Here is a 23,144-nt window from a genome sequence, read left to right as displayed (position 1 = left end):
TCTGAGCACTTTGAGATCAGGTTGTGTGAGGACATTATCACGGCTATGATTATATTTGGCCTCCTGAATACTGGCCTGTCTTTGTAACTTTTACTTTCTGTTCCTTACAGCCAATTGCAAAATGCTCAATTTGACATCAGCTCTCCATACTTAATCTAGTTACATTCATGTTTTTCTGTGAGAGAGCAGCACTCAAATTCATTCAGCTATTTCTAAACTCATCACGCAACAGGGGAGTGAGATGGAGGTACATAAATAACCGTTGATATATTTTTTCCCATGCAGATTAAAAGGTCAGAAAGCTTTAAGCTTCTGGAGCTTCTGTGTATCATAAACCATAGCACATCCCTGACTTAGTTCATGTGATAACTAGAATAATCTTACCTGCCTAAAGCACTCCCGTGACGTGGGACTTAACTGCGCAGAGTTTTTGGTAAATTGGTTCAATGGTTAATTGCTCTTGCTATTAAAACTCCGCATCTCAATTTCTCCATGTTGCAATTTTTCTTTTATAATTTTCTGTGTAGGTGCTTACAGACTGATTGTTCCTGAATCTCCTGCGGAGCAGATTAAATGGATTGAGCTTTTGTCTTTTGCTGTGTGGTAGGGTTTTTATTCCTTTATAATTGTTGCTGATCTTTTCTGAACCCTCCTCAGTTTTTCTACATCCCTAATTTTCTAAATCCCTGCACAAAAGATCAGGTCATAGTGGTTCACCAGGAACCAAGCCACACAAGTGAAAGGATTTCCCTTCTGCTTCATGTTTCTCGCTTCCTAAATCCTAATATTACATCAGTTCTTTTAGCCTCAGGATTACACCAGAGGTGATAATCATCCAAATTTTTCCAGAATCACTGCTTCTAAAAGGGCCCTCCATCCCATAATGCAGCTCTGCTTCCCTCTGACCCTCCTTACCAAAGTGAAATCCATGCACATTATCCCTAAGTACGTACCATATCCCTAACCCTAAGTACGTACCATTGCATACACCATTCACGGTAAAACACATTTACAGAAGACAGTAAATGAGATGTACAAACTTATTTCCATGTAAAAGTGGCCCCTACTGGCTCAGTGTAGCAAGAGAGGCTCCCCTTTGTCTCTTTAGCAAAATTGCTGCTTGCAGAATACAGGAGTTCTGCTTTAAGTCTCTTTTATCTGTGGGATCGTGCAGAGTGCGGGCAGCCTAACCAGCCGAGGAGCGTCTTCACTGAGTAGTGAAATCTGCTTGGCATCTGGCCATCCACGGGCAGGCATGGCGAGTCCCTTTCCAGGTGGTCCCTTGCTAGGAAATGAATGAAGTAATGGAGATGAAAAGAATCAACCTGAATGTCCTCCTTCCCAAATTTAAGCCAAACTCCAGAGCTTTTCTGAAGCTGGAAGCTGTTCAGTTGAGCTTAGTTTATTGTCTGTTTTGCAGCTGCCTCAGCATGTACAGGTTCCAGCTGGGACCAGCAGAGAGAATCACTGAAATGTTGTCAGGAATGCTGATCCAGGAGACTTTCTGTCCTGACCTGAAGTTCAGATACTCTCATGAGAGCTCCTGTTCTCAAGAGATTTTCGGTCTGATTTGCAGGCCAGAAAGAGGAAGAAACAGTCAGACTTTGGTGTACTTATATGAATGTATTTTACAAACTGTTGGAGTAGACAGCTGCTGCAGGCAGGATCCTTGTTCCTCCAACCAAATCAAAAAGTAAGTCTGCTTTTGGCTGAAAAGGGAATTGCTTTGTCTGCTGGACGTTGTTACCTCCATTTCTGTACCTGGGCATTACAGTGAATAAGAAGGGAAGTAAGAGGATAACCACTGATATTTTTTCTTTTATTTTCCATCAAAGATCATAAAAAAAGTCTTGCCTATCACAAAAACAACCAGAAGTTTTCAGTTTGGATAGCGAGTCTTGGGTATGGACTCCATAAATCTGCATATTCTAGAGCTGCATGTACACACAGAGACGTGATGCTGAGAGCCAAAAGTTAGTTAAAGCATACAGGATTCCAGTAGCTGCCCTCCCGTTAACTCTACCCTGGATTTACAGAGGATAATACTACCACTGCTATCTATATTTATCCTTTGTACTTGGGAAGTGTTTGCCACTTCCATTAAATGACTTGCTAATGGTTCGCACTGTAGCATGCTGTGCAGGAGAAAGGGAGAAAATATGCAGGATTAGTTCTTGCTGTATGTTAAAGTTGCAAAACCACCGCTCAGCATCCCTGATCAGCCAGGGCTTCGCGAAGACGACTCTAGCCCGGGATGCCCCGTGATTTCTCCGCTATTTCTGGTGGACCCAGAAGGATGCCAGTTGCGGGCGCGCTACGTTTTTAACCTGTTTGGTACTTGTTAGTTTGTCCAGTAATTAGCAGCAAGGCTTCTCTGTACAAGCAAACGCTGCGGAGGAAGGTGAAAAATCACCTGCACCCACCGCACCAACTGCGCGCCCCGAGCCTGGCTCCGCTACCTTCCCCGCCCGCGGGAGACCCCATTTCTTGCCAGCAGAGCAATCCTGCCTCCTTCCCCTTGCTGGCAGCGGGCAAGCAGGGGTTAACGCGTCCTCCACTCATTAATGCCTGCGCGCGGCCCGCGGCCGGGCGGTGGGGCAGCCCCCGGCCTGGGGGCCCTGCCAGTGTCTGTCCCCCGCTGCTATAGCAACGGTTTGGGAATGCCTCTGTCTCGGCCATCCCTGCCTCCACTCAGAATCGCCGGGCTGGCAGACAGTTTCATTGTCTGCCGGACAGTTGTCTTTCCATCAGCGTCCAGCGAAGCAGCCTCTTCCTGAAGACAAAAGGCCTGGCACAAAGAAGAGACTAAACAGGGCTAGAAGTTTAAAGGGGGAAAAAACCCCTCCTTAATTTATGTTTTAACTGTAGAGGAGAGAGAAGAAAAATAATTCTGGCTTCTCCTAAATGATAGTTCATGAAGGAGGAGAGGGGGTTATAATTAGGTTTTGCTGGGATTCGGTAATTGCTTCCTGATGCCTCATGAAACTATTTACAAGGAGACTGGCTCACCCGCAGGACTGTGGCACGGTTTTTACCCCGGCATAGTCAGGCTGCTGCCATCTGACAGCTGCTCAGATCCTATAATAAGAGTTGGGTTTCAGTTTGCTTTATGGGTGAACCATTTTTCATATCCCATATCATCAGCAGAGTTGACCCCAAGGAACAGTTTTGTTCAGATCCAGCTCAAGAGAGCTCAAGCACAGATTTTGCCACGCGTCAAGTAGATACCTTGTTTTCTAGGGTTGCCCCCTTATGTTGTGGTGCACAGATGATGGGGAAATTTAGGGAGGAGGATACTGCTGAGTTTAGTAAATACAGGATTTAATCTTGCAAGCTGTCAGCATTTCTAGAACATTAAAATTCTCATTCAAATAAACACACTCCCTTACAGTACAATCTCTTTCCTTGTCCTAAGCAGAAGCAGTCTTTCATTAAGCCAGAGCGAGGGCAGAATTCTCCTTCATGACTTCAAGTGCTCATATGTATGCTCCTTAACAAATCCTACAAGAAATGCCAGTTCATGGGAGATGTTCAGTTCAGAGCTTTCAATAAGGTGCGTGTCCTTGTCCACATGACTGGCCTTTTTGTTTCCACCATTTGACCTTGACATGACATAGATGAGCGGTACAAACCTGCAAACTGGGGAGATGCCTCGCAAAGATCAGATTACATCATGTTCCTAGGCCACTTTAGATATTTCTTCTAGACTTGTTAACCTAGTAGAAGTCCACTGACAGTACATTTTCATCTGACATCTATTTCTGATATTTTATCTAAGTACTTTACCCACTGTACCCAAGCAAATCAGTGGGCGAAAAAAATTTCCCCCCAGCCCCCATTTCCTCAGTGTACTGAAACAATTCTGCAATATTATTTCATGAAGAAAAAAATCTCTTTTCCTAGGAAGTGAACAGTGTATTTCTTGAAATGTTAGAATATAATGCTCACTAGTGAACTGAGGCAGTCATTCTCATCCATAGCAGTGTTGCTCTTAGGCAACTTCTGTCAAATCTCCTCCACCAGTCAGTGCACTATATAATAAGATACTGCTTTAGGGTACTTTAATTACCTGTTAAGCATTATTGCCCATTCATTTCTGGAATGTCTATTTGATCTGTTTATGGTAATAAATTAATAATTATTTTTTCATTTTATAGTCTGGGTACCTTTCTTTTTCGAGCTTAACGAAGCCTCATATCTTCTTGTCCCCTGTTCCTTGTTTCTCTAATCCCTCTTGATTCCTCTCGGTTCTTTCAGGGCTCTTCTGCAAAAACTCACATGGCCCTTCAGAAAGCCACGCTTTGTTTACAGGGCACAGCAGCTGTGGGGCCCCTGTTGTTTTCCTTCACATTGGTCACATTCTGTGCTCAGCTCTTGTCTCTCAGCTGCCACCAAACCAACTACACAGTTTGGAGATACAGGCATTAAGGTTTCCTATCGCATTGTCCCATCTTCTGTGGTTTTTTTCCCTAATCTTGTGCTGCACCCTGAAGACCTGTTAGGTCTCATCCACATTTCATGAATGCAGAAGTTTATTTCTACTTAGCTTTCTGTGGTGTATTTTGTACAGGGATTGCCCTGACACTGTCAGAGCCCTGTCCCATCCAGCCCGTGTACCCTGCTAATTCCTAGTAACTGCTACCCCAGGACAGAAATCTTTAGGATTCCTTGTTCATCACCTTTAAAACTGACAACTTTCTTTGTGCGTGTGTGTATATACACATACATGGCAAGGGGCTTACTAACTGAGATGGCTGACATTTGGGGTCTCTTCTTTAATTCTTTACTACTTTAATGTTTTCTGCTCCTTGTTTCTATCTTACAAAGAAAAAGAGATGACTTGGCAAAGCCACTAGATTAATTCCTTCCCCTCTGCACCCCCATCAAAAGAATGGGGAGCATCGTTTGGGGAAGAAGAGGACACAGAGTTAAGACTAGGTGGTGATGGGGGGAGCTAAAACGTAACAGTAAGAAAAGAAATCAGTGTGGCTGAGAAGTTATGCAGGACTAGCATGAGGGAATTTGGGCCCTGTATAGCCTGTGTTTTGTTCCCAGGCAGAATCATAGGGAAGATGCCTGCTAGAGATGGGAAGATGGGAAGTTAGAATTTGTGCAGAGAGGAAGGAAGTACAGGTTTCCTCTTCACTTCTCACAACAGAGCGCTGGTGATAACACCATGAGTTACTTCTTTCCATTCTTCGTGCGTGGATCTCTTTTGGTCAAACTCTCACATTTAACAGTGAGGCCTGTGCCTTTCTGTTCATTGTAATCACACCAGCATGGCCCAAGGGAGAGAGGAAGAAATGGCTTGTTGGATCATTTCTGTTTGGCTGCTTCTGTGGAGTGACCCTGAGTAATCCCGTGTACCGTGGTGGCTCCACACACACATACAAAAAGGAAAAACAAAACTCCGAATGACATGAGATAGATAACAGCCCAGTATTTGGTTCTGTTGATTTCCTGCAATTGTGACTAGCTGCACAACAGCTGGGCTTTTATGGTGGGAGCCTGGGCTCAAGGAGAGGCTGCGCCAAGGGAGTCCCAGACCTGGGATGGATGAGTGTGGAAAGGGGGGAATAGCCTCATCAATCAGAGCAATATGTTGTAAAACAAGCCATTCCCTCATAACAGCCTCCCGGGCTGGTCAGCAGCTGCCTTGAGGTTGGAGATGAGGTGCTGATAGCACCATGGGATGATAACAAGACTCTCAGACTGGGTCAGAGGGCCGTATAGCAGGAGCAGTTAACTAAAATGTATTTTTATGAATAAGCTGACAAATTTTCTGTCTTATGTCAACCTTGGGAGTCCTTTCATTATATGTACTCTGTTAGTTTCCAAAGTTGGCTGAAGTTGTTGTTAGTACAGTTGTGCTAGTCAGACTGACAGGGCAGGCGTGAACTCTGCCCGTGCAGCCGTGCTTTTAGAAACACTCTCCAAGACAGCCCTTGTAACATCACTATAGTTTTCCTGGATGGGCAAAAACTGAGATCAGTGTTACCATAAAGGAGGCTGAAGTTAGGTTCCTACCAGTGGGAATATTTCTTCTTACTGTCCTGTCTTCCTAAACCCTCTTAATCAGCGTGTACCCAAAACACATCTTTAAAGGCCTCAAGAGGTGAAAACCAGTAATGCAGCACCCTGGCTCAACTCTGCAACCACTTTAGCAACAGTGTAATACGGATTTTGAAGACAAAGTTAATTTCCAGAATAAAGTGGTGCCTAGCTGACGGTAGCATGCATGTTCAGTATATATTGGAGCAAGAGTTTGCTTTCCAAGGTCTTGGTAGCTGCTTGGAAACTACAGGGTTTCTCTCAGTATTTTTACTCAGTGCAAAGCTTTTCTTGTTTGGGATCTCTGAGCAACTTACTTTTGTCATCCCAATTTCTACCTAAGAAAATATTTAGATCTTTCAGGTTCACAGTTAAAATAGCAAGTACAAATAGTCTTCACACCCTTACAGTCCCAGGGTGAGGAGCAACCCCATGGCTCACCTTGCACTCCTGGAAAAACTCACAAATCTCTTCCCATTTTATAAATGTTCTCCAGCCCATCTTACCACTTGAGCTTGATGTCTCAGGCCTTTCTTTGTCCCAGTCCTTGCCGTTTATTTGAAGCAAAATCAGGCACGAAATACTTTGTTTTTTCTAAAAAAATAATAGGGATATTTTCTGTATTTTGTTTTTGTATAAGAACATGTCTCCCAGATCATAATTTTTAGTGTTCCAACATTGTGCAAGGCAGATGCATTAAAAAATAACTGGATTTTACATCATTAATTCATATAGTTTCCATTGAGAGCTGGAGAGATATATTCTTTCTATCTATCATCAGTTTTGCCCCCAATTAATATCAGGCCAGTCTTGGCAGAGGGAACAAGGCCCATACACTCTCTCTCTTTAGAAAAACCAGTATTTGTCATACTTAGATCTTAGGCAAGAGAGTATTGCTGACTGGTACTAGAGGCCTTTTTGGTTTACCTCCAGTATTTTTGATGGAATCCTTCTTGCATGTAAATAATGTGATTAGTGCTCTGTTTCTCACCGTGTGGGACCAACAAACAATAAGAAGCAAATTCCCAGCATTTTTCCTTGCAGTTCACAGCTAGTCCTGTACTTAAGCATCCGATCTTAGCTGTTTACTGCAGCTTCTCCACCTTTATATTTGTTCTCATCCAGGTAGGCCTACTTGCAAGCAGCCAGGGCACAAGGAAATTTGTTGACACACATGTGTTATGTTTTGCTCAGCCAAGGGTCACAGCTTCTACTATCTCCAATTATTTTATTCCCTACAGGAGCTCCCTTGCTTATTCCATTTATCCTGCATGGTCCCCAGAAAGCCCACAAGCTTTCACATGGCTTATGATAGCCTATTCATCAAACACACTTGACAACAGCCATTAACACTTTCCATTACATCAGTACTTTTGCTTTGCTACAGAGAGACAACTTGCTGAGCAGAGTGCATAAATTACTAGCTGAAGGTCACATGGACAATGACACAGTTCAGATTAGCACCTAAGCCTTTTGCAGCCCATTTCTGTGTCATATCCTTTGCATCATGCTATTTCTCAAGCACCTGTAATTATCATTATTTGTTGAGGGTGGGGGTGTTGCGTTGTCAGGTGCATCCTCTGTGATACCTGAATCGGTCAGGCATTACATGCAGATCAGGCTGTCCTTTCTGTTTTCTTACATTATTTTCAGCCAGTCTCCTTCAGTTCTTTGTGTTATGTGTCAAAAATCCCTCCAGGAATTAAAAAAACCCAAATTCACCTACGTGTGGCTTTGTTATAGCTCCTCTCACTTTTGCATTGAGCACCTCACCTGTTAATTCATAAAACTTCACTATAGACTGGTGCTCCCATATGCTTTGAGTCAAGAAGGACTGGCCAAACAGGCTACCCTCACATAGTTACATGGTCTTCTCTGCACTTTAGACAGAAAATGTTTGCATAACACGCTACAGGGGGAAAAATATTAGCATAAGCTTCAGGCAAAAGTGGAGCACCCTTAACTTCCATAAATTATAAGTATGTATCACCTGTGTTGTCTATGGAACAAATCTGTCTTTACAGTTCATCAGGTCACTAAATTATTAAAATATGTAAGTGAAGCTGAATTTAACCACAGAGCCTTACATGAGAAACTGGGAAATGGATCTTTGGGTTTTTTGAAATGACAGCAGTGGCATAACTTGTAAATCATTTTGATATTGCTCAGGGTAAAGGTAGCGTATAAATATGAGATTACCTCTTGCCCAGATAACCTGAGATATGCAGACAAATCTAGCAGACAGGATGTGAGCTGCTGACTTGATATGATATAAAACTTGATCCTGGGAAATGCCTTGGGTGCAGGAATGAGGAAGTTAGTGCTACTATTTTTAAATGTAGTGGGGAGCCAGAAGTGTGGCGATAGTGCATTTTGAAGATGTGAAATAACAGATGACTTGTTTTTTCTCCTCCTTCCCCCATCACTTTTTTCTCTGCAGTATAGAAGTTTAAATTTTTCTCTATCAATATAAATTTTAATTTTGTAACTTTTTATGTCAGTCACCAAGCAAAACACATTCCTTCTTTCCCTGATATACCTTGTCCTGTCTCTTTCTAAATAATGTGCAGAGATGGACATCGGTGTTTATTTTTGTAAGCAGTGAATTGAGCACTGGTGCAGGCTTATTCAACATCGCTATGTACTGACTTGCCTTTTTTTGCTACAGAATCAACACAAGACTGAGCAGATAGTTGGGGTGATGTTGGCTTCAGTCATGCAGGAACTAGGAACATGCCCACCTAGAAACTGGTGATCAGCTAGTTATTTTGTACTGACTACCAAGTTGTCATCAGCTGGTGTTACCATTTATGGTCACTACCAGTACAGTTTCTAGCTGATGGACTGGCAATAGCAAACCCAGAGCATTTCAGACATCTAATGCACATGATGGTCTCCTGCCTTCAATTTTCATATGGCTATGGGAACATTTCTCACATTTATTCAACAGAGCCAGACCCCCATGCTTGTGCAATATTGCAGCTGCCTTTTTGGATCCATAACTTGATGCATGAGACCAGAGTGTGTTGGTTTGCAGTCAAAGGTTATGCTGCTTAATGGGACCCCAAATTGTGAGAGGATCCAGTAGCTGGCACATTTCCACCTGCAGTCTGGCACTACAAATGTCAGGCTTATTCTACATGGTACTATCTCAAGCACTGAAGACAAAACTTAAGAGGCCTGCAAACCTCAGTATTTTGTTACCAGTCCATCATATATTGCTTGTAAAATTACAGCATAACGAAGTAGCATATTGTCTGTGTATGAGAGATTTATGTAACTGCTCTTTGCAAAAGAGAGCTTGTTCAATGGATCCTAGTATCAGCTCCTCCAAGATGGAGTGGGATTGTCTTTGCATTTGTAGGATTGGCTACAGATTTATTCTGCTTGCCAAATATCATTAACTTCTGAAACATCCTGGGCCAGCAGGAACATTTTGCTTTCCTTATTGGCTCTCAGAGTATTTCTTCATGAACTCCATGGTCTCATCTCAGTGTCAGTTCCACTACTGAAGGATATGCTGTATGTACTGCTGATTAAAATCAGAGAGAGAAGCAGACGTCTGGATAGAACCAAAGTCCAAAGTACATTCAGAGGCAAACTGACTTAGCTTCTCTTTGCCAAGGTACTTTTTCAAAGTACATTTCAGGAACTGCTTTTGAAAAATGCCATATGCCTGTCTTCCATTGTTCTCATTTGCTCCTTGTTCTTTCGGATGAAAGATGAAGCAGAAGGATTCATTCTTCTCCAGAGAACCTGTCATTCTTTCATTGATCCCTCTGCTGGAACAGGTTCAGTTTTGTGTTTCCCAGCTCTGCTCTGTCCCCTCACACACAGGCTTTGTCTAGCCTAGCCAAACTGTGTAAGTACTCCAGTGGTAGTAATAATGACTAAGGCTAGGGTGTAGTCATAGTCTTGGTAACCTCTGGACTAAGCACACCTTGCAGAGAACAAAGTTAGATGACATAGTGGTAAAAATACTTCAGTTGTATCTATCCTATAGCCTCAGGGATGGCAACAAAGTTGCTATGTAATGAATCACGTAGGTATGCTTAGTTGCTAAAATGTTTACTTTATGAATATATTATGTTTGTTTAATAGAAATAAGTTCTAAGGAAAAACAGCAGGTTCTAATGCTTTCTCCACCACTTATGTGAGATCTGTTCACAACTGGGCCAAAATTATTCTTAATTATAAAACAATAGTATTGTGTCACATACATATTGTGAATTATTTGAACAGGCATAGTCTTGTCTAAATCTTGTCAAAATCTTGAAGACTTCTTCCAATTATATCAGTCTTAATGTACCACCTTCTGGCCAGCTAATGGAAGCACAGGAAAAACACGTGCTTTCTGGATCTGTGACTCTCAAATGTGTTTAAATCAAAAAGCCTTCTTTCCTGTCATCGTTTTGGACCCATTCACTACCATTTTTTAACATGTAAAAGAAGAACTGCATTTTTTGTAAGTATGTTACAAGAACAAAACATATTTACTTCAATTTCTTTTTAAAGTAGCCTTCTTTACTGAAAAAAAAAACCTAAAAACCAAAGAAATCTGGGTTTAAGTGATAAACAGTGCTTTTTCTTATCGAGTACCTAATGTCGCCTAGCTATTGCTAGGAGAATTTTATTCCCTTTTAAAGTTCCTTATTGCCTTTAACTTATTACCCCATAATTCCTACCTAATGTGAAGATCTAACAGTTTCTTCCAGACACTAACAACCTTGTCCATGACTTGCATGAACTATGTCTAATTTGGAATCTACTGTTCAGATGATAAATTGGTGTCGATTGGAGACCCAGGCATACAGGCACACAATACTAGGTATTTCAAAGTTATATATCTATCTTTGCTGCACTGTTTTGGTGATGTCTGGATAGGTTGTGTGTTTGTTCTTGACTGTAATTCTGTCTAAGAGTATTAGTACACTAACTTCTAAGTATTTACAGACTAGAACCTAAGCAATATATTTAGAAAGCACATTTTCTGGATATGGGTATCTGCTGTAGGAATCTAATTTACTAGTTTTGTGCATGAGGTGTGTTACAGATACTTGGTTTTGTTTTGAGACTAGTCAGATCCATTCTGATTGCCCAGTCTACTGCACAGTACAGACTGCAGAACATGTAAGAAACTTTTACAAAACTATAGTTAGAGCTGAGAGCAGATGGTGTAGCTGAGATCTGTACAAGGAAAAGGGGAGTTAACTACATAGATATGAGTTGCTGAAATCTTGTTTCAGTTATTCCATACCACATCTGAAATGTTTTTTTTCAAGAGCCAGAGTTTTAACTACTTAATAAATGTGACACAATAAAAATATTGAGTATTTTTAAATTAAATCCTGCAGGAAAGTTTAAGTTGCAAACTAATTTTGTGATCTTGAACATTTTCTTTACTCAAGGAATAATGACAGGGCTCTGATTGAATTTCAGTCTTTAATTCGTTTCTCCAGCTGAATAAAGATAAACAGGGGAGAGGAAAACAGATGAGACAAAAAAAGAAACTCAAATAACATCATACGTAACTGGTTGCAATGAGACCTCCATCTGCAACTACCACTTCTTATGGGTAGTCTGATACCAGTTTCTCAATGGTTGGGTCAGGCTCGGTTGTTGGGAAGATGTTCTCTTCCCTCTCCAAGCAGCAAGAGGCAGCATGAATGAAGGAGACAGAAGGCAAATAATTCAGGGCAATGAAGCACAGCAAGCACTAGTGCCTGAAATGCGGTAGTCCTACCTTCCCATCGATACGTATGTTTGTGTAGATACAGAATGATAAGAAAATGTCAAAACATCAACGAACAAAGTCCACCAAAACTTCTAGAGTCCTTTAAGAGGGTACATGGAGGACAGTCCTTTTCAGCAGTTTTCTTGCAGTGTGAGGGTGCTGCAATCTAGCTGTGAGAGGCTGAGTCATAATTTGCTTGTATTCCATCTTCAGTTTAGTATCTGCATGATGGCTTACATTTAAAATGAAATATAGCAGTTGGTGTAAAGATTAGAGACTCATGGGGATAAATTAATTGAATGTAGATTAAAGTCATTGTGTTTAAAATAGAACTGGAAGCTCTGTGATATAACTTCTTTGTAACTTCAGATGATTTAACTTCTTTTGACAATTAAACTTCTTTTGGGACTTGTGATAAATTTGCAATAGTTAGCCAAGCAACAGGCATCCTATTTTAGTAGTTATTAACCCACTGCTGGGAACAGACTATGTAGTACTGCAGATTTGAGATAAAACTACACGAGGTTTAATCAGGCCGCTGATTTACATGACCTAAATTTAGACACCCAAGTTCAAAGAGATGCAGTGATAGAATATGAAAGCGTATGATGAACTGAAAAGTTATCTAAGGATGAATCCATTCAATATGATCTGAGAAGCCTGTCAAGTGGGAGGAGAAGGAATAAAAAGGGGAACCATAGAGATCAGGTCTGTGACTTCAGTCTTTCATCTTGCACCTTCTCCTGCTGATTACTTAGTCTGTGGTGATTTTGAAATCTCTCTTAGCTGTGCCATAAAGTGTGAGGTTAAAACCATAACTTTTGTATTAACAGTTCAACACACTGGAAAACTAAATTGCTGTTAAATTTTTGTATGTGGTGTGGTCAGCAGCAGGAGCAGAGGGCAAGGACTGTGTGAGCAGCATCTCCTCCACACATCACGATCTTGCAGAGACACTCAAAATCCGCAGGAATGCTTACAAACCTATGTCCCAGCCTCTTGGGTGTTGGTGGTCAAGCAAGGGGTTTAGGGTTTTTCAGCCCCTCACCATAATCCTCTTGCAAGGAGGCCTGGTGATTGCCTCTTCTTCTGTCTCCAAAGCCTATTCTGAAGCTCATGGAAAGAAAGTGTCCTGTAGATTGGGAGAGGACATTTCTAGGTATTCCCTTAATGTTGCCATGATAGCCTAGGTACCCAGAAAGCACATGGAGGTAATAATTGTTACCCTCACAGGGATATCCTCTGTGCAAAATAAGCAGGAAGTAACTTCCCATTGACAAGAAGTCTTTTGTGCTTTGAGTTGCAGATTCTTGCAACTGATTTCTGCTGCAGATTCTTGCAACTGATTTCTGAGGGGCTCGTGTTGGCTACATCAAGGAAGCGAGTACCCCATGGGAAAGTGTGTGTGACCATGTTAACAGTGTGCCTGTACTACAGACTAAAGTGTAAAGTAGAGCTATCTGAATTAAATGTAAATAAATATTTTCAGGTAACAGAAAGAGTCACACCATGAAGCTTTTGAGCTAATTTCTCTCAAGAGGCAAAATAGACAAGTACTCAGAAATTTGAGAATCCAGGCTTTTGCTCGGATCCATTTCTTAAAGTTGTTGTCTGCCTTTCTTTTTGAAAGGTATGTAACACTCTCAGATCTTCCTACTTCTGTGGCACAGTTTTGGTCATGAACAGTTTGCAAGATCAATGTCCTTTAGCAGCTGGATGGCTGCCTTTCCCCCAGGCAGAAGTAACATGACACTACCTGGTGGTTTTGGCCAAAATAGTTTAAATAGAAAAATGAAAAGGTGACACAACAAAGAGAACCAAAGACTTCCTTCTTTGTAGTGAGTCACAAGAAGCCGATCACAGTGAGATGCTCTACATCCATTATAACAATGCTGTTTTCCAGTTTAGCATACTGAAATAATTAACCATTTTGCTACTGAACACTTGCAAAGCCAACAAAACATTAAGAGGCTTGTGGACCAAAAAAACCCTTACAATGCAGGTTGGCATTTTATTGTTCACTGGGGACTTAAGTTTCCAAATTATTTAATGGCTTGGTAATGATGTTCAGGCATGTATGTAGGAAGGTATGGCCAGTGCTGGTTGCAGGCACCACTTATGTGGGGGAATGAATGCAGAGATGCATAGTTGTGTGGGCAGCCTGAGGCTGCTTGCCCTAGAGCTCACATGTTGCTGGTGTCACTGGGAAAGGAGACAGAGCTACTGTCCTCTTCACCTCCTTGGTAAATCTGCTCCTGTGTTTTGTAGCTGCCTGGAGCACCTGTCAGGTTGGAATCTGGCAAGGTCAGACAATTAAAAGATATTTTAATTTTACAAAGTAAACACCTATCAAAGTCATTTGCTTAGGAAAGCAAAGTTGGTCAAGAAGGAAAAAACAAGTGCTTTGTTTTGATGCCTCTTCCTTTTTTTATGCAGATCTAGTCTTTCTCAGTCAGCAGTCACTCTGGGTTGAAGACTGTCTGCACTCCATCAGCAAGCTATTGTCTTGATTTATTTTGTTGGAAGGAATTTTAAAAACAGTTATAAAAGCAAGAAGTTCAGCTAGGGAATAGCTTTCTTAAGTGTCCACTCCCAGACCTACTGGGGTGCTCCCAAATTGAAGGACATTCACATTTTAAACTTTATCACCCATGTTCAGGAACTCATCAAAAGTCAAGAAGGGAAAAATCTGAATTGTCTAAGCCATCCAATGATGTCAAGATTTTCACCATGCTGTATTTGCCTTTGCAGCAGAGGTTCCAATATTTCTCTTGGGATACATACACTATTTCATCTAGTTCTCAGGAACTTTCTTTGGATGCTTAGCTGTATTAGCATATTGTTATTTTTATCCTCCCTGCTATTAGTCATTCTCTTACAGACAAAGCTAAAAACCCGTTTTTTCTAGAATCACCTCTGTGTTCTTCAAATATTTGTAAACCCATCCATATGGTTCTTTGGCAGCAGAAGAATGTACTTTTGATTTTAGTTTGAAAATGAAAGATTATTTCACTTCCCAGATTTGACACTTCCACATATCAAATCAAATAACAGTTTATTGATTTTTTTCTATAAAATAAAATTATACAAATTATTACATATATGAAACCATCTTCTCTTAATGCTTCTGCTGTATTTCTGGGCATCTGGATCAAAAAAGCAATTCATTTTATAAAACTTGTTCAGTTTAGAAAGAAATTTTTCAGGTGATTTCTGTGTGGTTTCCACATGGACTCTCAGAGGAGGTCTTCTCATCTGCATCTCTCAAACTTACCAGAGATGTTAATACTTTATCTGTGAAATCACATTTAGTTTCTGCAATTCAAAAACTAAGATACAGGAAAGGGGAAAACTATAATTGCAGGCAGGGAAGAGGTGGTCCACTCTTAAGAAACCCTGATCTTAAGAATCCCTGAACACAGGACTTTTAAAAGTCTTAAAAGAAATGGGGAATGTTTTCCCAGAACTACCATAAAAACAGAGACTCTTAATACATCTTTTCATTGTCTTTGCTTTGCTTCAAAGGACTACACGCTTGCTGACCCAAGCACTGGAAAGGCATGAGACAACATAGAAGTGATTGGTGTGAACCTGAGGATCAGAACAACATTGGTTTATTCTTGGTGTTTTTTTCATTACTTTCTTGCTTAGGGTGTGGTTGTGGATGATAATCAGTTGGTTTGTTTTTTTCCCCCACAAATCTATTTATAGTCTTGTGGCAAACTTAGCAGATAAAGGACCTATCACTGTACCCAGTGGTGCAAGCAGTACCAGGGACTGCAGAGAGGCATTGTGCAAAGATGGGAGTGAAATGGCAGGGTAGAGAAGAAAATCTGAGAAATTGAGATAGTGCCACTTCTTTTCAAATACGCTTTGAAATGCATGGATAGTCTGTAAAAGCTGTCTGTTCTTGTTATTTCTTTGTTATTATTGTGGCTTGAAAAACAAATTGGTATCATTCTGCTTCGTATATAATTCTCAATTATAATAACCCTTAGAACTTGCATGATGTGTTTTGTCCTTGGATCAAAAGGTTGGGTGAACTTCCATACAGCTGGGATGAGCAGCCCAGAAAATCAGGTTACCCAAGACATAAGCTAATGGCCGGACATTGGCTGACATGAATATTCCGGATTTCATATTCTAAATGGTAACTGGAGTAAATATTCAAATTGTTGTGGTTGAGGCAGAATGGAAATCAAGCTCATCTTTTTGGGGGAACTGGTGGCAATTTAAATGACTTAAATTGCTGTTGTGGCTAATATTGTAAAATATGCTCACATCACAGGTATACAGCCATACCAAAGTGCTACATTTTACACTCATTTTTCTACTTCTACTGAAGAACAGTGACTTGTGTAAAATATGAGATCTATATATCTGTCAGAAGCAAAAGGCACAAATGCTAGCGCTGCTATATCATATGTAGAGCAAACCCATGGTGCAGCTGCAGAGTATAATTTCATGCTGGCTGCTCATTTTGAGGAGCACTGTGATTCATTAGCCCAGTGGGAAGAAAATGGGAAGAAAACCCTTTAATTTCTGAATTCTGAGAATTTATCCTCATTTTGGAAAACACCTCCTTACCACTGCAACTATCTCCTCCAGAAAGAGCTGGGATTGAAATAGCACAGTATGATGCAGGCTTCTGGGAAGTGTCTTGGCAGAGCTTGAGACTAGGAATATAGCAGTCAAAGGTGTCATGTCCTGACAGAGGATGAGGACAGCTTCCACAATACAAGCCAAAAATATGTTTTTCCTTATCCTGATGTACATCACTAGATCACAGCTTCTCTGAGGGATTTTTCAGAGACATTCAAGGACTGGCAAACTATTTCCCACTGGGTAAGCCAAAGAGTCTTTTTTCTGAACACATCCTGGGCAAAATGCCACCTAGGCACCTTTTATAGTGCCTTCACCATACTCCTGTGTGCTTTTGTGATAACAGCAAATGCACAGACAAGTATGTGTGGACAGTGGAGAATTGCTCTTCCTCAATGTTCATTCCCTCTCCCTACTGGATTCTTCTCTAGAGCAAAGGGTATGGGGACAGAAAGGGAAAAAATGAGAACAAGAGTGAGAGGGAACAGAACAGGCAAATGACAGAAGACAAGTGGAGAGAAGAAATGCAGCCTGAAAGTTTAGAGAGGGAAGTTTGAAAAAAATCTCTACAATATTTGGGCAGTTTCTTTTTTAGGTCATTATGCTGGAATGAGAGCAATACAATCATTGCTGTCATTCCTTTTGTATTTCTTCCTGCATTCCTTTTCTGTGTTCAACTATCTATTTCTTCACTAATTCTCGACACTCTTCAGCATTTCAGCCAAATCGTTTCACTATCTTTCTTGCCCAGCATATGAATAGGCCTTTCTTGAGCATGCAAACTACTGTGCAGACTGTGGTTTTCTTTTCATGGAGAGAACTAGGTAACTTCAGAATAATTAGCTGAAATTTCCTCCCCTCCCCTCTTTTTTTAAAGACAATTCCTCGTCTCTCCAGGAAGATGAAGAGATAGATATGGAGGCTGTCAACTGGCAGCTGAACAACACCTCCATGAATGGGCATTCATCTACCCCAACCACAGTTCGCTTTCCCAGCTGGGTGACTTTTGATGACAATGAAGTCAGTTTTTCACCGCAGAACCTTTCTCCCTTGAAAACAGACACCCCACCTGCAGAAACACAGACTCCAGATGTTAACTTTAACCTCACTACATCCTTTAAGAAAAGAGAACGTCCTAAAAGCACATTGGGGGACCTCTCCAAAATTCAAAAACTAGATCTCTCCTCCTTAACCAAGTTGCCTTCTGTTGAAACACCACCGTGGAGTGCTACTAATCCCTTCCTGGATGAATCTCTGCGAGATGTCCAACCCTCACCCATCAATCCATTCAGTTCATTCTTTGAGGAGCGAGACAGGCGTTCCAAAAGCTCTTCTGTCTCCAGTGCTCCAGGGAAAAGCCAAAGAGACTCTCTCATTATTCTCCATCAGGAGCCTGACACCATCAGTTTCCATGAGGCAAACAAAAGTGTAACCCACACAGATGCTGTAGAGCAGCTCAAGCAACTGCAGATTGGAGACCCAGATCATGTGAGCAGCCCTACCTTGCCTGATGATGACCCCATGATGCCATATGATCTGGATGCAGCCTTATTTAACCTGGCACCAGCTCAGCCAAAGGATGGATGGCCAATGATGCTCAGGATCCCAGAGAAGAAGAATATTATGTCATCCAGGCACTGGGGACCAATATATGTCAAGCTGACTGACAGTGGATATATACAACTTTTTTATGAGAAAGGACTGGAGAAACCTTTTCGGGAATTCAAACTTGAAATCAATCACGAGATTTCAGAGCGCAAACTCCAGAACTATGATGAGAATGGAAGGATACACAGTGTGCGTTTGGACCGCACAACCTACAAGGAGAAAAAGAAGTATCAACCTAAACCAGCCATTGCTCACACAGCAGAGAGAGAGCAAATTATCAAACTTGGGACTACGGATTATGAAGACTTCCTCAGCTTCATCAGTGCTGTACAAGACACACTGATGAATTTGCCAGCCTCATCAACAGATCTGAGCACAGTGGGACTAAACTATCAAGAAGAGGAAATCACGGTTGATGTCAGGGATGAGTTTCATGGCATCTTGGCCAAAGGAGACAGTGTGATTCTCCAGCACAGTGTGCTGACCCATATCTATGTTCTCAGCTTCCTTTCTGGCCTGGCAGAATGCAGACTGGGCCTTAATGATATCCTGATCAAAGGGAATGAAATAGTTGCAAGGCAGGATATTATGCCCACTACTACCACTAAGTGGATTAAATTATACAGCTGTCGGTTCCATTCATGTGTGGATGAGGATATGTTTAATAACTCCCGTATTATCCTGTTCAACCCCTTGGATGCCTGCCGGTTTGAACTAATGAGATTCAGAACTGTCTTTGCTGAGAAAACTTTGCCTTTTACTCTGAGGACAGCTGCCAGCATCAATGGTGCTGAGGTGGAGGTACAGAGCTGGCTGATGATGTCCACTGGGTTCTCTTCCAACCGTGACCCTTTAACTCAGGTCCCTTGTGAAAACGTGATGATCCGCTACCCAGTGCCAAATGAGTGGGTGAAGAACTTCCGCAGGGAGAGCGTGCTGGGGGAGAAATCTTTGAAAGCCAAGGTGAACAAGGGGGCCACTTTTGGATCAACCAGTCTGTCTGGTTCTGAGCCAGTAATGAGAGTAACTTTGGGAACTGCCAAATATGAGCATGCCTTTAATTCCATCGTGTGGAGGATAAACCGACTGCCTGACAAAAACTCAGGTGAGTGGTGCATACCATCTCTGCAGGAGTAAACTAAAAGGAGTTACGTATTTTGGAAGATAGGGAATACTGTGTTTACATGGTGAGGGATAAATCATCCTCTGTAGGATACCAAAGGACATCAGTTAGTTGCATGAAACATTTATCTGACCGTTCATCGCAGTAGTTTTACATATCCTACAAACATTGCTAATGATAAAACCAGGTTTAGGTTTTCCGAATGCAAAAATATGCCTTCTGTCTCTGCTTTAATGAGTACATTATGAGACCTAGGCATCAAACATCTCTGTGTGCTTATCATTGTTATGGGAAGCAGGACTTTTTCAGGTAACTTGTAAAGGCAAGATACTATGCTACAGGGCTGAATGACAGGACCAGTTAAATTGCTGTAATTCCAGCACATGTGATTTCTTTTCCCTACAATGCCAAGCATACTGGGCCATTTCAACACATATACCACAACTAGTGCCTATAAAGTATATGGAATGGGGGTTCTATGAGGACAGAAGATACTGTGCAACCATTAAAAAATAGAAATTTCCAAAAAACAATTTGTGGCTGTTTCTGAAATCAGTGCAGGCAGGTAAACACAGCTTAAACCTGAAGAGAGAATACCAACATAAAACCCACAAGTCTTTGTATTTCTAGTAACATGTTCATAATTAAACATTCTAATAATATGGGCAAGCTACTGTTCCCTTTGGCCATTGCTGCATTGCTGCCAGTTATTCCATTTCCTGCATTTCATCCATGGTGTGCAATAAAGCTAGACAACTTCAATTTATTTTTATTCATAGTGAATTCTCCTTCTTGATTTCTCTGATCTAGACTTAGCTTTTTGCAAATCAGAGGGACTTTTTAATATTAATGCCGTAGTCATGCAGCTGGGTGACTGGGAAGGTTTCTGTATTCAGTGTTCCCTGAAGGAAAGTTCAGTGTTTTACTAGCTTTGGCACTTTCTAAGGACGTATGTTTTTCCTGAGTTTGAGCTATAGTGTCAGCAAAACAGTGATATAAGTCTCCTAATCTTTTGGATCAGATTTCAGCCCAAGGATGCTAGCTTACACCACAGGTTACAAATTTGGGGGGATATCACTGACAAAAGTGAAGGCTCCATGTTTTCTGCAGTGTGGGACATAAGAAGAGAGAGCTTGGGAATGCAAGAGAAATGCCACAATGAAAAACTAACCTCAGGCTGTTTATGAGCAGTAACATGCTTGTGAGGAAAATCTCACTATGCCATCTGCATGAGCTCTGGGAATGAGATGCTGTGAAATTGGGCCGTCTGTGGCATCTTCTCTCCAAAGATTTCAGTATACGTATAGACATTACAGCTGGGGAAACAAAAGCCTCCAGACTTTAACACAATCACAGAACATGCCGGTAGCAAACCAGGAGAAGAGGCAGAACTCATGACTCTGCTGCCTCATGCAGGGTGATGCTCTTTGCCCATTACCGCTTTGAGGGAGATGTTGATCTTTGTCTCTTGTTTCCTTGATCTCTCCCAGTGTGAGGCTTTATTATATATATCCTGTGTCGGGGGGGAAATGCATCACAGACTTGGCACTGCTGTTGGAGCCCTGCCACAGAGCATCTATCCATCAGTGTCACGGTGCAGAATGCAGGGCAGTTAGTATTTGTTTACATCCTGAGAGGAAGAGAGTATCCTAACCCCTCCGGTCAGGTCAGATGTAATTTCAGGGAAAGGAAGGGCCTTGCAAGCACTGTCTTGGCCAGGACACATGAGGTATGTGAGAGGGAGGATAACCCAAAGTGATGACAGGGCAGGCCAAGTGTAGCTTAAGTCTGACCTTGCCTCTCAGGGACTATTTACATTTCTTTGTCCCATGGTTTTCCTTACTCAAAGTATATGGCAAACAAAGAGGGATATAAATGGTATTCAAAAGCATTGATTATCGCTCCTTCTTAGATTTGCCTGATGAACCACATACAATTCTGACTATATGATACTGATGTGTGGCCTACCTTGTGCATGCTTGGCTGTATCCAGCCCTACCCACAAATCATATAATAACTCACCTCCACCTATTTGCAGAAGTCCCTATAAATGATGCAGTTCTCAAGCACTAAGTATAAAAATATTCCCTTGACTCATACTTCATGATCTCTTACTAAGGCACCTGCAACTTGCCCCTAAGAGTGCTCTGGGTCCTCTGTAAATGTCTGGTCTGCTAATGAACTGCTCTGGTGCCTGGGACTCCAGAGCAGGAGAGTGGTAGTGGGATTGCACTGCAGCTGGGGGGAAATGCTGCAGGTGGCCACAGTCTCCAGCTCCACCCTGCCTCCAGAGGCCACACAACCTGTCCACATGACCTGGGGCATATGCATTTCATGACTCCCTCCTGCACACATGCGTATCTGCCAGACCGGTGTGCCTATCAAAGGAGCACATATGTAGTCACACACTATGGGACCCTTCATTCATCCACATCGTGTGCACTGACACATCAGTCCCTTGCAAATGTGATCCCAGGAACTCCAGAGGTCTCCAGGTAGCCACTTGGACCTCTTGTTTTTCACTCCATTCCCTGAATAGACACGGGTGCAGGCTCTGTGTAGGTGTGAGGCGTATGACACCATCAGCCCTGCCTGTGGCCTGCCCTGATGGCCAGTACCACAGCCCTGCAGGGCAGGAGAGCCAGTCACTCGTGAAGCTCACTGCTTGCATTCAGGTTGTAGTATCCTAACACCCAAATTTTTAAGAATTATTTCAGCAGCTTCGCTGTCTTATCCAAATCTTTTCTCTTAGTGCTTTCTAATGGGATGGGGCCCTTTGCATTCTTACTATAGGAACTTGTTAGCAGCACTGTCTGTATTATTTTATATCCAAAGCTTATGACTGGACATTGAAAAGCATATGACAAATGAAGGACTGTGCGTAGTCTGACTATGATTTGACATAAGAAAAAACTATGGACTGGATTATACTGAGCACATTGCTATAATCCTTTCCAAAACAGCTTGTTAAAATTTATTTCCCTTCTCATATTCACAATTAATATTATCAAAGCAGTTGATAAAGAAAGCTTATTTACAGGCTCTGCAGAGCTTCAGTTGCAGGTGACTGGGCTCCACATCTTTGAGTTTTTTTAATCCAACAGCACAATACTAGGAGAACGTCCAGGCCACATGGTCTTAGATTGTTAGAAAACGTTCTTCCAGCGAAGCAGGGATGTAGCCTCTATGCACAGCCTTGGATCTGGATGTTTGAACTTTGCTCTAGTTTGGCTGTGGATCCCAGGCATGCTGCCTGGCATACTTTCTGTAGTAAATTAAATCCTTTAATCCAAACATGTTGAGACATCAGAATCGTCTGGAACAGATTCCCTCAAATCACGGTAACCCATCCATATATATGAATTATATTATCAGATCCCCGAATGTCAGAATGAACTGTTAATAGCTCAAGGAAACAAGAGATGCAAAACAAAAGCAGCCGGTTGATGAGCAACTGACATCATCACCCTGGACTTGTGTAAAGCATTTGACACTGTCCCTCACGACATCCTTGTCTTTAAATTGGAGAGACATGGGTTTGATGGATGGACCACTCAGTGGATGAGGAATTGGCTGGATAGTCATACTCAAAGTGTGGCAGTCAATGACTCAATGTCCAAGTGGAGAGCAGTGACAAGTCGTGTTCCTCAGAGGTCGGTGTTGGGGCCAGTGTTGTTTAACATCTTTGCTGGTGACATGGGCAGTGGGATTGAGTGCAGCCTCATCAAGTTTGCCAACGACACCAAGCTGCGGTCAACACACTGGAGGGAAGGGATGTGCCATCCAGAGGGACCTGGACAGGCTGGAGAGGTGGGCCTGTGCAAACCTCATGAAGTTCAAGGCCAAGTGCAAGGTCCCACACATGGGTCAAGGCAATCCCATGCACAAATACAGGCTGGGCAATGAGTGATTTAAGAGCAGCCCTGAGGAGAAGGACTTGGGGGTACTAGAGCATGTCCTCTCACAGCCCAGAAAGCCAACTGTATCCTGGGCTGCATCAAGAGAAGTGTGGCCAGCAGGTTGAGG

General features: G+C 42.0%; 1 protein-coding gene across 1 annotated transcript in view; it reads left to right on the top strand.

Annotated features, from left to right (window-relative positions):
• STON2 (stonin 2) overlaps positions 1-23,144 on the top strand; it is an 80,114-nt gene that overhangs the window by 47,145 nt on the left and 9,825 nt on the right. The window contains exon 5 of the mRNA XM_074824861.1: positions 17,265-19,100. Coding sequence (XP_074680962.1) covers positions 17,265-19,100 — 1,836 coding nt within the window. The remainder of the gene's footprint in view (positions 1-17,264; positions 19,101-23,144) is intronic.

Source organism: Strix aluco, chromosome 4 (assembly GCF_031877795.1).
Source record: "Strix aluco isolate bStrAlu1 chromosome 4, bStrAlu1.hap1, whole genome shotgun sequence".
NCBI lineage: Eukaryota > Metazoa > Chordata > Aves > Strigiformes > Strigidae > Strix > Strix aluco.
The sequence above is the reverse complement of the archived record's forward strand: the minus strand, read 5'-3'. Positions and strand labels throughout refer to the sequence as shown.